An 18869-nucleotide genomic window follows, 5' to 3' on the forward strand; every position below is an offset into this window, starting at 1 on the left:
ACAACGAAATTAAAAAAAAACCTGTAACCTCAAACTACATGAATATGTATGTGAATTACATAAGAGAAATGAATGCTTGCATTTAAAGGCTCCACAATTTATTTTAGTGTGATGCAGATAAAGCATCTTCAATCTTTCTCCATCAGGGCACCCATAAGCCATGCCCATGTCACTTTAACCCATTAACAATTCATGAAGGATTAAAATGCTCTCTTAAACCACCATCTCCTAATAAGTTAGTCTCAGATTCATGGTCTTCTACCACTCTCATGAATGAGCAAATAATTTTCATTAGCATTTAGGATTTTCTGGACTCATTTCACATTTGTAAGAGAACTCCTCATGCACAGGAATTTAGACCCTTTATAAACATACACAACTAGATAAATAAAAAAATAAAAATAAAAAAAAATAAAATAAAACCTGGGGATCCCTGGGTGGCGCAGCGGTTTGGCGCCTGCCTTTGGCCCAGGGCGCGATCCTGGAGACCCGGGATCGAATCCCACATCGGGCTCCCTGCATGGAGCCTGCTTCTCCCTCTGCCTGTGTCTCTGCCTCTCTCTCTCTCTCTGTGAGACTATCATAAATAAAAAAAAAAAAAAAAAAAAAAAAAAAACATACACAACTAGAAAGGACAGCAAGGGATTCAGGCTACAAAAGACTTACTAAAAACAGCTGATAAAACAATACCCAAGTTAATACTTCCTAATTACTGTTTTCTTTTTTTTTTTTAAGATTTTTATTTATTTATTCATAGAGACACACACACACACACACACACACACACACAGAGAGAGAGAGAGAGAGAGAGAGAGAGAGAGAGAGAGAGAGGCAGAGACACAGGCAGAGGGAGAAGCAGGCTCCATGCAGGGAGCCCGACGTGGGACTCAATCCCAGGCCTCCAGGATCACACCCCAGGCTGCAGGCAGCACTAAACCGCTGCGCCACAGAGGCTGCCCTACTGTTTTCTACATAAAGCTTTATTTGCTTATACTTCATAGTATTACAATGAGAATCAGACACTGACAACATTTTAATTATTAAATTCCCAAGAATGAGCTGCTCTTCAGATTCAGATGCCAATAGTCACTTGAGCTTCTAGTAAATTTAAACTTCTCTACATCTTGTTGTTCATGTTGGATGCAAACCAGAAAAAAACCCGAATGGCTAATTTGTGATTTTTCAGCTTAACATTAAAAAACAATCTGTAGCACCTAGGCAGGCTTGTTGATCATTTAATATGAATCAATCTTTGCCTATTTATTTTTTAAAAGAGTCTAGAATTCTACATTTCTCTTTCCAAACTATAATTCTTATTCTAAGCAGATGCAAAGTAAAAAAGCATTATTCACAACCATTACTCATGACCAATAATTTTTATAAGTTAAAATTAAGAGCTTTCAAAATTTCCATGACCAGGAAATCCTACCTGTTGCTGGAAAGATACTGGCCAATTTTCTCTTGATTGTTCCAGAGTAGACGATGTAAAGCAAGCACATTGCCATCACTGATGAAGGAAAGACTATGATTTACTGTATCACTTGTAGGACAATCAGATGCTATATCAAGGAAAAACCTTTAAAAATACAAAGTCATTAGAATTTTTTAAAACCAGATACACTCATATCTATGTTTGAATCAAATTTATTAAAAAAAAACAAATTTATATGAACTAACTTTGCAAAATAACTGAGATTATAAGTATGGAGGATTATGATATTATTCACACATGACTGTCATTAAACAAAACAAGAAGAGACAAGAAGAAATTTGGCATTCCATTTCTGATAGATACCTGGCTTTGGTTTCAGAGTAGGTTTTGAAGTCAGACAACAACTAAATTTAGATGGATGAGACTCTGGATCAAAGCCAGTACTTTACAGATAAGGAAACAGAGACTAAGATGAAACAAAAGAAAGACCTCCCCAAAGCTATATAACCTATTAGGTCAGAGCCAGGGTTAGACTTTTTGTTCTTTTAACTTTCTATGGGTAGTCTATCTGCTAGAACATGAAACCTATGCTGATATTCACTTTTTCCTTCAAAACAGCTTACAGTCCAACAATATACCTTTTAAACTCCAGCTAGAAAGAAGTTGATATGAACCATAATGAGAAACTGGAAGAGAGAGATGTACAAGTCTAGCTTAGACTATGAGTCAGACCAATTAGTTTCACACTACATGAAAAGCAGAATTCTGGACCTTAACCTACATTTTCAAAGCACTTTCTCATACACTATCTCATTTGTTTCCTTAAAGCCAACTCAGACAGGCAAACAGTATTGTCCTTATCTACAGATAAACCAACAACTCAACATAAAAAAAATTGTCATTATACACTATTATGCATTATGTGTACCATTCGGGTTTTAGGTTTTACTAGATAGAACCTTTTTCTTCTTTTCCTCCATATTGTAGCAACCTCAAATCCTTTATTTTAGTAGATGTGTCAAAAATCTCTACTGGTTTTCAAATATGGAAATCACTACCAAATTATAAAGAATATGGATTTACTGTGCCATAGCCTCCTACAGGAAAATAAAGTAAGATTAACTCTGCTCTTGACCTAGAGAGGGAAGATGTAAAAACCTACACAAGAGCTTCATGTAGACCTAGTACGCAGACTTAAATGAAACTGACAATAGTTAATTCAAATAGAGCAATCCTACCTCCGTGCTGCATCAAAGTTGCTCTTCACAAAATCATTAAAAGGCCGCATATGCTCTTCTTTTGTGAAAAGAACATGATTGGCAATACTCTGAAGTATCTAAATAATACAAAAGGGTTATAAACCAGATCATTCATTGTATGAAACGAACACAGTCATATACTCTTTAAAAGTACTAATTGTCTCATTGATGTAATTTCTACTAGTGATTAAAGTAAATTATTATTCATTCTATAACTACTGGGTGTTGTTGCTGTTCTTTCCCAAATATAACTATTACATACATATACATGTATTACACATATAAAGATAAATACTAAAATTTCATTTTAAACATCTCTTTTAATAAAAAAAAAATAGTTGCCATTTCAGAATTTCCAGAATGAACACATAGAAATCTATCTTCAGAAATAATCTTCGCTAAGATTATTTTCCCATAATAATAAGGTATCAGTTTAATGAATTCCTTTGCAATTTAACAAATAAAAGTAAAATAAAACATATAAGTGAAAACCACGGGGAATTTTTAAAATCAATTCAAAAAGAAGTACAATAAAAACAAAAAACTGAAAATTTAGTTGGAAGAGAAATTTAAAAGTAGATCACCTTTGACATTAACTTCAAGCCCCTTTCAATTCTAGGTGGTGGCTTTTTATCTAAAATCCCTGCTTCGTACGGTGAGACAATGGCAGGATTGATAAATCTGAGGAACATGGCACTTCCCACTGCACCGATGCTGTTCTGAGGGAAACGCTGGCTAACCACCTAAAAACAAGGAGTTCAAAATTGACTATATAGTTTGAATTTAAAAAGGAAATGGGAAGAAAAAGCTCAAGGGTCAAACTTTGGCACAATAACTCTGAAGTATTACTCTTGTAACCAACACCTTTCTATTTTTTCCTACTCCCAAAACATCAGTAAATAAAATTTATCCTCAATTCCTGCCCTCCATCCTTTTAAAGCACAATAAAGATATCTAAGAAAAAAAGAAAAATCTCCTGAATGACTGGTGTAGGAGAGACCTGAAAAAAGATCTTAAATTTATCATTGTTGTTTATATTGCAAGTTTGTTAATTTAAAAAGCAGACCAAATTTTAACACAAAGATTATCCTATTTTACTAAGATTAATAGACATGAGAGTGTGGTCAACTCTCACAAGGCAAAGCTAAGTTTTCAACAGCATACCCAGCAACATCCAATTTCTGATAGTAAATACTTACATTTTGTTGGATACCTGGTACAACCCAGTATCTTGAGCAAAATGTTTGCTACCCACAAACAAAAGTAAGTTTTTTAGATTCCTATCAAGAGAAAAAACTTACTTACAAGTAACATTATTGCCAGTTTCTTTTCTTCCTCAGAATGCTTTATAAGGACCTATTATTTAAATCATGGAGGAACAGGAATTCTCAGGGACCTAAAAGAAAAAAGGATCCCACCAACAGAAAAGAGAACCCCTTTGTGTACCTCAGTGCATAAATCTGTCAAATAAAAAAAGTTAAGGAAACAAGAAATGGTTGCCCACGCTGAAAAACAATGTGAGCCCAATATTTAAAATGGATTTTGTTTCTCTCTTTTTATAAACATTCTACTTTGAAGGTAAAGTAATAGGCACATTAGATTGGGAAAAATGTTATGACACTGGCTCAGCTCCCACCGGCTCTTTCCAGTGACTCCTGTTTGAAGTTAACATATGAAAATTAGATTATTCTAAAACTTACATATTTTCACAGATAACACACACACACACATATATTTTTAAAGAACACTTTTATAACATTTTAATCTCTACAATTGCTCTTGCTTAGTGTAGCTAACTGCTGCTTACAACTGATGGCCACAGCAGCAAAGCCACAGGGCTCTGTGCAATATTCTAAGATTCTAGGGATAGACCACATTTCAGAGGATATTGGGGGAAAATGAGAAAATGGGATTCATGTGCAGAATCTCACATAACTCTAGTTTATTTTATAATGCTTTAATAAAGTAATACTTCTTGTCACGAATTCACATGGCACACTGACTCCAGATTAACTCTGGGAAGATTAAGAATTATTTTATTTCTTTCTATCCCCTTTAGGGTTTCATGTGGTATACATTTTAAATGTCTTCTCATTCACTGCATTCACTCTAAATAGTTTTCTACTGTACCTGATAGAGAATCAGTAAATGTAAGATTTCAGAGAATGATTTTTTAAGCCAAAGAATATCCTTGTAAATGATGATAACAGACAGAGTTGTAACTAATATATTCTTACTTTCATTTATAATACGCAGCTCAGGAAGCTTCCTTTGTCTTAAAGTCCTCTGAGTGCTACTGCAGGAAGGACAACCTTACACTTAAATAGGAGGAAGCTGGCTAAATATAGCAGCCTTACTAGAATAGCTTTAAAACCCAAATAGTGTTTGAGAACTATTTTTAGCTGAAATACAGTTTTAGAAATAGAATTAAGAAGAAAATTCAAGTGTCTCTTACCACTGTAGTACACTATTTAACCTTTTAGGAAGTAGGAACAGAAAAATGAAATGTATACATTTACGCAAAATTCATACAACTTCAGAATGTTCCAGGAACACCATTGCTACCGAGTGGTTCTTTTAGAATTCCCAAATTTTAATCTTAAAACAGAAGAAACTTATCAACAAATCTATAAAATTTTATTTTTTTTCAAATCTACAAAATTTTAAAGCTTTCCGGGAATTAGCAAGAAGAGGACTAAAAATTGCTTTATATTTAATTTCAAATAGATGGTTTTAAAAGAATAAGCATATGTTCAGCTTAACCCATTAAAATCTTGAAACAGTTTTTGAAAAACTAAAAGACATAATTTGGTTTCAAAGAATCATTTGGAAATACTAACCTGCCTGGGAAGTATGTCCTAAAAAGCAGTAACTTATATCCACATTTCTGAAAGGTGCTACTTACTAGTTTTGTCTAGAACAAAATAGTTTTATAGTGTGACTCACATTTATACCCAACTTAATTAGGTATAATTCATTCTCAGAATTTAATGAAAATCTGGGTGAATTATTTCCCAAAGGGAGAATACTGTCAAACTTCTGAAAAGTATTACCCCTTTACTATTCTCCACATCTTCAAAATTAATTCTTGTCAAAACTCAAAGTACCCACACCTCAGAAACACTGCTTATGGGATCATATAATAATGTATCTCACTGATGATAGTATATTTTTGGAACTAAAACCTGATAAAATATAATGAGTATCAATAAAAATGCTGTATAACAAGTTTCATGAGACAATTTATAAAAAGTTCTTTTTCTTTCACCACTAATGAACATCAATGTAATTTTACCTCATAGTATACATACTCAAGTGTTTTTTTTTATCTATAAAAATCTAATTTAGGTCCCAAACATATTCTGCATAAAAGGTCAAAATTGGGCTAGTCTGTATGCTGAAACCAGTTATCAGTCAAATGTTCTCTCTACTCGTTAACCCTTAGTAAAATCTGAACAACATGGTCAAATGAATGCAGTCATAAACTTTACATCAGCAAGAGGATCACTACCCCACATATGCTTGATTACCTGAGTTGGGTAGACAACTAACTTCTCAAAGAAGATCTAATTATACATTATATGTTGAGTATAATAAATGGAATTATCTATAATACGACTAGACAGCCAATATACCAAGAGCCAGGACCTTCTCTCTACATTTTACATATTCCAATCCATTACACATATACTCCAATGAAGAGCTTGCTTTTTAAAAGAAAAGATCATTAGATTCTTAAGCCAACAACTCCATAAACCAATGTTTTAAATTTATGATGACTATTGTTTTCATACTTTGGAATGTGTTCTAAACATAGCTCAAATTACCAATTAGTTTCCCTTTGTTTCCAGGAGGACCTCATATCACCTGTGCTGAGAAATATATTCCAAAACTCAGCGTTACCCAGAAACTTAAAAAAAAAAAAGAAAAAAAAATCTGAAAATAACACTAGTAAAAATAACATTTCAAGGAACAATTTTAGACAAAATCTTAATAAATAAAGCAATGTTAGGAGGCTAGAAAACATGCTTAGAGAAACACAAAAAGCTGGAATTTTAATTTATGTGATATACTAACACAATGCCATTAGTAAAACACTGAACAAGAGTGTTAGAAATAGTAAATTTCAACAGTGATGGTGTGTATGTGTTAAACCCACATATGCTGAGAATTAGAAGCATTAGAAAGAAATGTTTTTAAGCAAGACAGCCATCCAGTCCATTTGCTCACAGCTGACCAAACTTATTTAACATACTCAAAATCTTGAATGTACATTGCATCTAAATTTTAATTTAGTTCTGAATTTAAACAAGAACTTATGTATAAAGCTTAGACAAGAAATGAAAGATGAAACCCAATGAATATTATATTCTAAGTTTTACCTTGGTATGTTAATTACCTCCATGACTCCTAAAGGTCTTTTTTTTTTCTTTTTTTTTTTTTAACATTTTTCTCTAAAATCATTTGTATTATATGAACAAAGATGATACTCAGCCTGGTAAGTCACAGTGATAGTGACAAATTCAAAATGAATGCATATTTGGGCCAAATTCCACTCATGGGGAAGAAAATAATTATGACTACCATAATTTTCTTCCTTTTAATTAGGGCAAGTTCACAGAAATAGGCAATACAGTCTTACTATGTTTGCAAAATGAGGTGTTTTTCTAAAAATATGGATTCACTGAGTTTTCCTTTATTTCAAAATACTATACTCTCAGTCTCAATAGTTTAATGATGACTTTCTCTAAGGTAAAAGGTTTACCGTTAGGATTTTTATAATCTAAGTACAAACATCTAGATTCTGGCTGAGACTGTCTAGATAAAAATATAAGGAGTAAAAAATGAAACTTTTAGGTAAGATTTAGAAAGTGACACACTTTCCCACCATATACTTTTTTCTCCCTCCATATACTTCTAATACTAAAGGAAAAACTTTCACCTCTATGAAAAGAAACCACTCACATTACCTGCAACAAGAAGCAAGAATGAAGAGAGTCAGCATTTCCTAAGGCCTTGAAATTAAGTTTCTTTTGCATTCATTTGTAATTTTAAACAGAACAATAATAAAATTAGACCAGGGATGTCCAATGCAACAAATATCCCCAAAATGCCTTTGGGATAAATCAAACCAAAGGAACACAGAGAATGTTTTGATGTAACTTAATTCCAGGGTTAATTGAAATGAAAGCTATTTTGTGCCAGAATTAGTAGAATGATTTTACAGTGAAGGTCAAATAGGCTTAAGTGAAGATGTTCTTAACAAACAGCAAAAGATTTTTGTTTTGCTTTGAAAGAAACAGCTAATAAAAAGTTCTCCAAACTTACTGATTTTTTGTTTTCCTTTTTTTCTTTTACTGTAGCTTTATTCAGTAGGGAGTGGCAAGTTGCCTACAGAACAGAGATGAGCACAAACAAGTCACAGCACCAACTACATACAGCAACAAAAACAATGTTGGCTTGTACATAAAATTACATGATCAAATGTAACACAAATGGAATCAACAAAAAATTAGAAATCAACTGAATTTTGAGGGATGAATCTATTTCTGGATTTTAATTTTTATCACATTTTCAAGCCAAAGCACTAAATAAACAGCAAGAAATGTTGAGACAATCATATCTACTATTTCTGGCTATAAATCACAGAAAAGTTCTCCCCAAGTAAATTTGAGGATATTTAATATTTACATTTCAGTTAATTCCTAGCTTTTGATAAATTTCATAAGATATTTCATTACAAGTAGATCACACACTAAACACACTTCTATGTGTCTACATAATTTTTCTTGATAAATACTTCTCTGTGTATCCTTCAATTGACTTAAAGTTCTTTTATCAATAGCCGGCATTTAATTTAGACCTAATGATTTAAAAAATAAACGTTAATTGGCTAAATAAAATGGTAAAATTCACATTAGAGATTCTGAATTAAAAATCTCTTTAAGAAAGATTCTCTTAAAATTTCACTTATTTCTCTGTTTGCAGGCTACTTCCTGAAAAAGTTCTAATCAGAGAGGTTAAAAGCTCTGCAACATTTGGAAGGAGAATGTTATCAGCTTAACTAGAAATAAGCATTAATATTAAAGAAGAAACTGCAGAGAAAATTATAGAATAAAACTGTAAGCCCACTTAACATTTTTTCACATATCTGACTACAGAATATATCAAGAAACAAAGCACCAAAAAGGAAAAACAAAAACAAAACCACACAGATATATTGGCTTCATCTCTTAGGGCTCCTTCTAGGCCAAAGAATTCTTTTATTTTTATTTATTTATTTTAAAATTAGGCTCCACATCCAGCATGGAACTTAACATGGGGCTTGAACTCACAACCCTGAGATCAATACCTAAGTTGAGATCGAGTCAAACGCTTAACCGAGTGGGCCACCCAGGCACCCCTAGGCCAAAGAGTTCTTTTAAAATTAAGACTCTTGGTTGGAGTAGACTAGGCCCAACAACTTTTTTTAATATCTTTAAAACCATTTAAATCCACCATAGATGGCATTTTATTCCAGGAATTTGGGGCATTCAACACCATAACTTAAGTTACTCTGACATTTATTCATCCATCCAAGGAATTATTGCACATCTAACATGCTAGATACCATTCTAGGCATCAGAAACTAGCAGCAAAACAAGACAACACAGTTCTTTTCTCATGGGGCTTTGGTTCAAACTTTAGACTATATACAAAAGTACTAGTAACCAAATAGATCACTAAAATGCAGTTTCATGCAACTTTTTCCAATTATGGTATATAATTATCATTTATAGCCTTAAAAATTGGTGTAAACTACTTCCACTTGGAGAAGCAGATTTACTGGGAAAAATGACATTTACTTAGAATCATAATATTTAGCTTTTTCTCAGAATTCTCTCACCATAAGTTAAGAGAATATCCATTCTGGGAATTATTTTCTCATTATAGGTAACTCCTGCTTTTCAAAAGTTCGCTTTCAACAAAAGACCTAAATTAGTACCTATTTCTGCTAACTGAAAGGAATCCAAAGAGGCTTTGGCTTTTACAGGAAAAATAGCTAAAAGCGAATATTGTAATCAGCGTTTGTTTTGTAGTGAGCCATTACAGAGGCAGCGCACACCCCCCAAACAGCGAGGGGCTGCCAACTTCCTTCCCCAGGAGCCAACACTCAGCACCAAGTTGCCACAGCTTTCAACTTGTCTATGAGCATCTGTGCTTCATCTCAATTTATTTTGTGTATCCATTAGCAAGATGTGCCCTAAGTTATCAGAAAAGCCTAAGAGTTTGTAAGAGTGTTACACTTGGCGTAAAACTGGATGTAATTAAGGATTTCAACTCTGGTGAATGAAAACAGACACTGTGTGTGCATTAAACTTCCCTGCATCCACCCTTCATACCATTTACTCACAGAGAGGAACAATCTTGAAAGTTGCTGAAGTTACTAACTGGTTCTGCCAGTAGTAAAATGGTCTCTTTTAGTCAGCATCCAGTTATGGATGCAATGAAAAGTCTATTGCTTGAGTGGACTTCTGGGTGAACAAAGCATGGTATTCCATTAAGTTATCTTACACTTCAGGAGAAATCAAATTTTTTAGTAAGCTGAAACAGAAAGTACCGAACAATGATTATCTAAGTGTTACAAAAGTATGATTTAAAGGTAGTCATGGGTGGTTTGATCGGTGTTGAGGCAAAGGCAGCTTCATAGCTCAATGGTTATTGGAGAGAGTGTTTCAGCTGATATGGAAGCTGCTGAAAAGTTCCCAGAAGAATTGGTGAAAATAAATAATTATAGTAGGTAGTTATTCATTTAAACAAGTGTATAAAAAAACAAACAAACAAGTGTTAAACTTCAATTTCTTATTAGAAAAACTGCTGAGCAAGACATTTACTTCAACAGAATTAAAGTAGGCTAAGGGACACAAGGCATCAAAGGACAAGTTTACCCTAAGGCCTACCATTAACACTACTGGTGGGGATCCCTGGGTGGTGCAGCGGTTTGGCACCTGCCTTTGGCCCAGGGCGCGATCCTGGAGATCCGGGATCGAATCCCACATCAGGCTCCCGGTGCATGGAGCCTGCTTCTCCCTCTGCCTATGTCTCCGCCTCTCTCTCTTTCTCTCTCTGTGACTATCATAAATAAATAAAAATAAAAAAATAAAAAACACTACTGGTGATGCTGTCTTTTTTTTTTTTTTTTTTTTTTTTTTTTGGTGATGCTGTCCTTAAGCTTCTACTAGTGCACCATTCAGAAAATCCAAGGGCACTTAAAGGCATTGATAAGAATATACTTCTTGTGTTTCATTTGCATCCAAGCAGCTGGATATCCAAATGATTTTTTTTTCTGAGTACATTAGTCCTTTTGTTGACAATACTGTAAAGAAAATAATCTTGATAACAGGTATCTTCTGATTGCTGAAACTGTGCTGTTCTTCAACCTGGCATTACTGAGCACAGCAATAACATTCTTATTGTGTTCTTCCTGCCAAATATGATGTTGTTGATACAACCATGTGTCCTAGGCCTAATAGCTACCATTAAGGCTTACTATACTGCAAAATGTTATGCATCTTTCTGTGAGTGCCATTGACAGAGAAGCCAACTCCAAAACATCTTTACAAGGGATCTGGAAACACTACAATACAAAATTGGCAGCTGCCAACGTTGGAGATGCTCTTGATAGGGTAACAAACAGTCTGGATGAGAAATGGTGCTTAGAGGACTGTCTCGAAGCAGAGAACAATTTTAAAGGCTTTAAACCAACAACAGTAAATATGGTTTGGCTAAGGAGGCTCAGTTTGTAAAACCTGATGAAGATGATGTTGATGGTTTTGGCATCCCATGGCCAAGAACTGACAGGTAAAGAGCTGATGCAATTGCAAGAGAAAAGAACAATCAACACTGAACACAACAGTGAACGGCCTGAAAGTGAAGTTTTCCAGAAACTGAATGTGAAGCACCTGAGTGAGATTTTTGCTAAGATGTACGGTGCTACAGTGATTGCAGAAAAGTATGGCTTTAATTTTAAAAGGGTATACAGGTTTAGGGACAGGTTTATAGAATGTTTTGAGTGCCTACAAAAATCTGTAGTATAGAAAAATGCAAGAGGCTAAGCAGTTGAGCATAATGTCATACTTCAAGCCTTCCACATCAGCCACATTAGCCACAGCAGATGATGAACCTTGATCTTTGACATCAAGGCAGGCAGAAGGTGTAGAGACATGAATGACCTGTCTGCATGGATGGATTTAGACAATGATGAGACATTAATAGAGGACACTCTTTCTCTCAATCCTACACGCTATACTTCTGCACCTCCCACCACCCCAACCTCCAACACCCCAGCCTAACACACCCCTTCTGGTGTGCTTGCTGTCATCCCAATTCTGGTAAGTGAAGCGACCCCATACATAAGTTATTTGTACTTTATACAGCTGTGTATTTGTCATATTATTCTTGTTTTTACTATATGTTAATGTTATTTTAGGTTTTATGTGTCATTTGGTATGATGTGGTTGGTTATTCTGGGGGTCTGGGAACACTAAAAAATTTTTCCATATAAATTAATGGTAACTGCTTCTCTTTATGACACTTTGGCTTACAAAAGCTTTCACAGTAACACTCTACTTTGGGATAGTAGAGAAAACCTGTATTCTTTTCCTTCAATGGGGAGGAAAAGTAGAAATAAATACATGAAAAAAATGTCTTAATTATAAATCTGACACATGTTCACAGTTGGCTATCCCTATATAATCTAAACCTAGTCCACTATGTAAGGGGGCATACAAAGTAAGAGATCTGGCTAAAGCATGATTCAAAAAAGGCTTAACAGTCAAAAACATGAACTCAAGAAAAAGGAGCTAACACTCAGAGAAGTTTATTAGCTAGCAATATCCTCACTCAGCTTTCAAAATTTTCCAAGTCCCAAAGCAGGAGCCATATTTACTCGAGGAAACAATCAACTACTTATCCCTCCCAGCAGAACACAGAAGTACAAAGGTACCATTATGTTATTGCCAAAGTCAAAAGAGCAAGAAAAAGCCAGAAGAAAGATGAATAAAAGAGCAAACTAAGGAGAAAACTACATTTGGTAGGAGACTCAAAGAGTAACTTGAGACCAAAGCTTTTTTTCTTTCTTTTAATTAGGAAATGTAAAATCCCTGTTATCAGTCACTTATTAAAAAACAAAATCATATTTGTAAATAATATTGCACAATTTTGCTCTATAGTACTCTACATCCCAACGTTTCCCCAGTACTTCAAAATAATGCAGACACACATTTAGATATATTCTTAAAGAAAATAATTGTATGTAAAATATTTAGTAAGATAATTAAGGTCTGTTATAACACAGGATATTTTATTATAGAGTGCTTTAAAAAAGCATAACACATAGTGTTTAATAAGCCACAAATGACCATCTTATTACTCAATTTTCTGATTTATTTTAACTACATCCCTCCCTTCCTATGAAAACTGGCAAGAATCTTGTTTTACTTGGGAGGAGTGGATGGGAGAATTCTATTCCTTCATTAAATATTTCCTAAATACAAATAAATGCCAAGCCCTGTTCCATTTACCTTATTAGAATCATGGTCTCAAAATGAACTCCAAGTTTGCTGATGATACAAAACAAAAATTTTTTTTCCCTTTAAGATGACAACCACATGAATTTCTACTAAAATCTACTAAGTCATGTAATCAGGCAGTCAGTAACCATTCACTTTTAAATCAAGACAAAGTCACATGAATTTCTACTAAAATCTACTAAGTCATGTAATCAGGCAGTCAGTAACCATTCACTTTTAAATCAAGTCAAAGCCACTGCCATTTCAGAAATCCACTTGACCACCTTCCTTCAATTTCCTCTGCCTCCAATCTCCACCTCCAGTAACCTCAAGTCTGATCTCTTTTTTCCATGACTTCAGTTTTGTCGGTCTCTTTAAGATTCTACATATAAGTGACACCATATAGTTATTGTCTCTGACTTAATTTTACTTAGCATAATGCCTCCGAGGGCCATGTGCACTGTCAAAAAATGGTAAATTTCCTCATTTTGTATGGCTGAATAATATTCCATTGTGCATATACCCACAGTTCTTTTAATCCATTCATCTGTTGATGGATACTCGGGTTGTTTCCATGTCTTGGCTATTCTAAGTAATACTGTTATGAACATGAGGGTGAAGATTATCTTTTCAAGTTAGTATTTTCATTTCCTTTGGATATATTCCTGGAAGTGGAATTGCTGAATGATATGGTAGTTTAATTTTGAATTTTTTGAGAATTTTCCATACTGTTTTCCATATTAGCTATACCAACTTACAATTGTACCAATAGTGCATAAGGGTTCCCATTTTTCTCTATCCATGAATTTGTTATCTCTAGTCTTTTCGATGATGGTCATTCTAACAGGTATTGAGGTGCTATCTCACTGTGGTTTTATTTTTTTTAATTATTTTTTTTTTTAAGATTTTATTTATTTATTCATGACAGAGAGAGACAGACAGGCAGGCAGAGGGAGAAGCAGGCTCCATGCAAGGAGTCCGACGTGGGACTCAATCCTGGGTCTCCAGGATCACACCCTGGGCTGAAGGCAGCGCTAAACCACTGGGCCACCGGGGCTGCCCCTCACTGAGGTTTTAATCTGCATTTCCCCAATGACTAGTGATATTGAACATCTTTCCATGTACCTTTTGGCCTGTTATGTAACTTCTTTGGAAAAATATCTATTCAAAAGTATCTGCTGCTCATTTTTAATTTATTTTTGCTATTGAAAATTGTGTTTTTAATATATTTTAAATATTCCTTATTAGATATATAATTCACAAATATTTTTTTCCCACTCCATAGATTGTCTCTTCACATTATATGATGTGCCTGCTGTACAGAAGCTTTCTAGTTTAATGTAGTCCCATCTGCTTATTTTTTAGTTTGTTGTACTCTAGGTGTCACCTCCAAAAAACCATTACCAAGCCTCATGCCAAGAAGCTTTATTCCTATGCTTTCTTCTAGTAGTTTCATGTTTTCAAATTCTACATTTAAATCTTTAATCCATTTTTAGTTAATTTGTATGAGTGGTATATGACGGTTTTTTACATGTGAATATTCAGTGATTTAAGCACCATTTATTGAAAAGACTATCTTTTCTCCATTGAGTATTCTTGGATCGCTTGTCAAATATTAGTTGACTATATATGCTTAGCTTTACTTCTGGGCTCTTGATTCTGTTCTACTGGTGAATCTATTTTTATGCCAGTACATACTGTTCTGATGGCTACAGCTTTAAATCAGGAAGTGTGGTGCCTCCTTCATTCTTCTTAGGACTGCTTTGGCTATGTAAGGTCTTTTGTGGTTCCATTAAAATGTTAGGAGTATTTTTTCTATTTGTGTAAAAAATGCCATTGGAAACTTAATAGGGACTGCACTGAATCTATAGATTACTTTGGTAGTATTATATCTAAATAATTAGTTCTTCCAATCCATGAACACAGGATACCTTTTCCATTTATCTGTTTTCTTCAATTTTTTCATCATTGTCATAGTTTCCAGCATAAAGATCTTTCACCTCCTTAATTTATTCCTAAGCCTTTTATTGTTTTGATGCTATTATAAATGAGATTGATTTTTTTTTTACAAATTTCACTGTTAGTATATAGAAATGCTACTGATTTTTGTATGTTAACTATGTAGACTGCAACTTTACTGAGTTCACTGATTAGTTCTGTTTTTTGTTTGTCTTTGAGACTTCCTATATACAAAATTATGTCATCTGCAAGTAGAGACAATTTTACTTATTCCTTTCCAATTCTGATACTTTTTCTCTCCTGACTGCTCTAGCTAGCACTTCTAGTATTATGCTGAATAGGAGTGGTAAGAGTAGATTTCCTTGTCTTGTTCTTGATCTTAGAGGAATGCTTTCAACCTTTCACCACTGTGTGGTTGTCATTTATGGCCTTTATTATGTTGACATATTATTTCCATGCCTAATTTATTAAGAATTTTTATCATGAATGGATATTAAATTTTGTTAAGTGCTTTTTCTGCATTGAGATGATCATATGATTCTTTTCTTCATTGTATTAATGTGATGTATCACATTGATTGGTTTGCATATGTTGCATATGTTCAACCATCCTTGCACCAAAGGATAAATCCCACTTGACCATGGTGCATGATCATTTTAATATACTGCTGAATTCAGTATGCTAGTAATTTATTGATAATTTTTACAGCTATAATCATCAATGATATTGGCCTGTAGTTTTCTTTTCTAGCAATGTCCTTTTCTGGTTTTGGTATCGGGTTAATGCTGGCCTCATAAAATGAGTTTAGACCATTCTTTTCTCTTCAGCTTTTTGTTAAGACTTTGAGAAGGACTGGTGCTCATTCTTCTGTAAATGTTTGGTAAACATCACCAGTTAAGCCAACTGGTCCTGGGCTTTTCTTTGTTGGGAGAATTTTGTAATAATTGGTCTATTCAGAGTTTCTACTTCTTCCTCAATCTTGGTAAGTTGTCTATGTTTCTAAGAATTTTCCCATTTCTTCTAGGTTGTCTAGTTTGTTGACACACATAGTTGTTCATACTAGCCTCTTATAACCCTTTAAATTTCTGTGGTATCAGTTGTGAGATCTCCTTTTTCATTTCTAATTTTGTTGATTTAGGTCCTTCCTCTCTTTGGTTAGTCTAGCTAAAGGTTTGTTAATTTTATTTATTTTTCAAAGAACCAACTCTTAGCTTGGTTAATCTTTTCTACTGTTACTCTGTAGTTATTTCTATTTCATTTATTTCTGCTCTAATCTTTATAACTTCCTTTCTTCTGCTAACTTTGAGCTCAGTTTGTTCTTTTTCTAATTCCTTAAGGCAAAGAGGCTGCTTATTTGGATCTTTCCCACTCCTTAACAGAGTTGTTTATTGGTATGAACTTCCCTCTTAACTGCTTTTTGCTGCATCCTACATGTTCTGGATGTTGTGTTCCCATTTTCATTTATCAAGAAACTTTTTTATTTCCCCTTTAATTTCTTCTTTGATCCATTAATTGTTCAGGGTAGTAATTCATCTCCATGTGTTCACTTCTTTTCCAGTTTTCCTCATATAATTGATTTCCTCATGTAATCACCACTGTGGTCAGAGAAGAAGACACTTGGTATGATTTCAATCTTCTTGAATGTGTTAAGACTTATTTTGTGGCCTAAGATACAGCCTATCCTAGAAAACATATTGTGTGCTTGAGAAGAATGTATATTCTGCTGTTGTTGAGCAGAAAGTTCTATATCTGTCTGTTAGGTCCATCTGGTCTGTATCTGTTCAAATCTGCTGTTTCGGTTGTCTGGATTATCTATCCATTGTTGACAGTGGGGTATTAAAGTCCCCAATTAATTCTATATTACTATTTACTTCTCCTTTTAGATCTGTTAGTTTTTGCTTTGTATATTTAGGTACTCCAATGTTGGGCACATAAATACTTAGAACTATTATATCTTCTTGGTGTATTAACCTCCTTTATTGTTATATTATGACCTTCTTTGTCTCTTTTCACCATTTTTAGTTTAAAGTCTATTTGGTCTGAAATAAGTATAAGTATAAGAGTAGTTACTCTTGCTTTTTTTGGGGGGGGGGGGTTATTTGCTTAAAATGACTTTTTTCATCCCTTCACTTCCACTCTATATGTGTCTTTAAGGCTACCATGAATCTTTTGTAGGCAGCATATTATTGGATCTTGGTTTTTTTTTTTTTTTTTTTAATCCATTCAGCCATTCTATGTCTTTCAACTGGGAAAACTTAATCCACTTACATTTACAGTAATCATTTGATAGTAAAGGATTTACTATTGCTGTTTTGTTAACTGTTTTCAGGTTGTAAGTTTTTGGGTTTTTTTTTAATAGAGCAGAAACATTTTTATAAATAGCAATGGGGGAACAATTCACATAGAGCAGCCTGAAACAGCTAAAATGGTGATTTCACCGATCTTGCTAATGTCTCTAAGCAACTGAAGCCCTGTGCTAAAAAAACAAATGGCTGGGGATGACTCTGCAAAGAAAAAGACACAAAGGCAAGGGTTTTGGTGAAAGCATAAATTCTTTCCCCTGTACCCACCCCTGTCCCAAACTCCAGACTCAGAGCCACTAATGTTTCTTACAAAATCTATTTTAAACAGGCTAATATAGATCTACACTAATTCCCCCTGGAATGATTAAATCATCCCTGAACTACATATGCAATTCAAAATCACAGTGAACCATAAAAAGAACACAGACCGAATTTCTTCAGTAAGTAGGGGATGACTGTGGACATCTGAACTCAGAAGCATTACTTGCAGTGCTAGTGCTAAAAATTCTAATAATTTTATCTGAATGATGATGCATATATTTTAGAAGTAGCATTCTATATAAAATAAACAGATTAGTTTGTCCTAGAAAAACCTGACCAAAAAAATTACATCTTTAAGAAGACATCAAAATTATAGATCAAGCATTTCAATAGTATAAAAAGCAAGGACCAGTAGACCTGCCTCATATGTGAAAAACTCTGTGCGTAGTTTAGGCAAAAGATAACAAAAAAATTCCATAATATATCTAATTTCAACCATGTCAATTATACCCAATAGACTCGCTCCCAATGCAAGGAAAATTAAATATTTTTAGTACTCCCTTAAAATACTTCAATCTGTCTCCTAAACAATATTTAAGTTTTTTCAAAGCCAATTCCAAAAATTTTGAATGTATTGACTCAGTATTTTTAACCACCCACTATCAGCAGCTAAATCCCTCCTCGGTAAAGCATTTTTACTTCAGCTTTGGATTAATAACGGTACTCTCTAACCTTAAACATACCTGGTATAAACAGTGGCACACACTTCGAAGCTGAGGGGGGAATTCTGAGGAGGAACTGATGATGGCATGGAAGAACTTTTCAGTCATCTGAAGAAGGTTCCGTTGGTTTTCCTCAAGGCTCTCTGACTGTTCTAATCTGCAAAAAAATTTTTAAAAAGAGAGAGAGAGAGAGAGAGAAAAGAGAGAGAAGGTAAAATCCATTTAAAATAAACAGACAAAAGTACTCTTTAAAAGAGACTTTCAGCCAAATGCAATGTTTTGACTTTGCTGGGATCTTGATTTGAATAAAACAACTGCAAAAAGGCAATTCTGAGAGCTGTGTCTAAGAATTCTTATCCCCTTATATTCTCACAAATCTGGTA

General features: G+C 34.0%; 1 protein-coding gene across 10 annotated transcripts in view; it reads right to left on the reverse strand.

Annotated features, from left to right (window-relative positions):
- NF1 (neurofibromin 1) overlaps window positions 1-18869 on the reverse strand; it is a 274111-nt gene that overhangs the window by 116232 nt on the left and 139010 nt on the right. For 8 of the 10 annotated variants that reach the window (XR_005364696.1, XM_038548199.1, XM_038548201.1 and 5 more), the window contains 5 exons: window positions 18508-18643; window positions 8020-8082; window positions 3276-3434; window positions 2671-2768; window positions 1430-1576 (listed from right to left, as the gene is read on the reverse strand). Coding sequence is in view for 9 of the 10 variants with exons in the window: in XM_038548199.1 (XP_038404127.1) it covers window positions 1430-1576; window positions 2671-2768; window positions 3276-3434; window positions 8020-8082; window positions 18508-18643 (603 nt within the window). In the remaining variant the exon portion in view is untranslated. The remainder of the gene's footprint in view (window positions 1-1429; window positions 1577-2670; window positions 2769-3275; window positions 3435-8019; window positions 8083-18507; window positions 18644-18869) is intronic. The other 2 variants (XM_038548197.1, XM_038548200.1) reach the window with 1 other exon arrangement.

Source organism: Canis lupus, chromosome 9 (assembly GCF_011100685.1).
Source record: "Canis lupus familiaris isolate Mischka breed German Shepherd chromosome 9, alternate assembly UU_Cfam_GSD_1.0, whole genome shotgun sequence".
Lineage (NCBI taxonomy): Eukaryota > Metazoa > Chordata > Mammalia > Carnivora > Canidae > Canis > Canis lupus.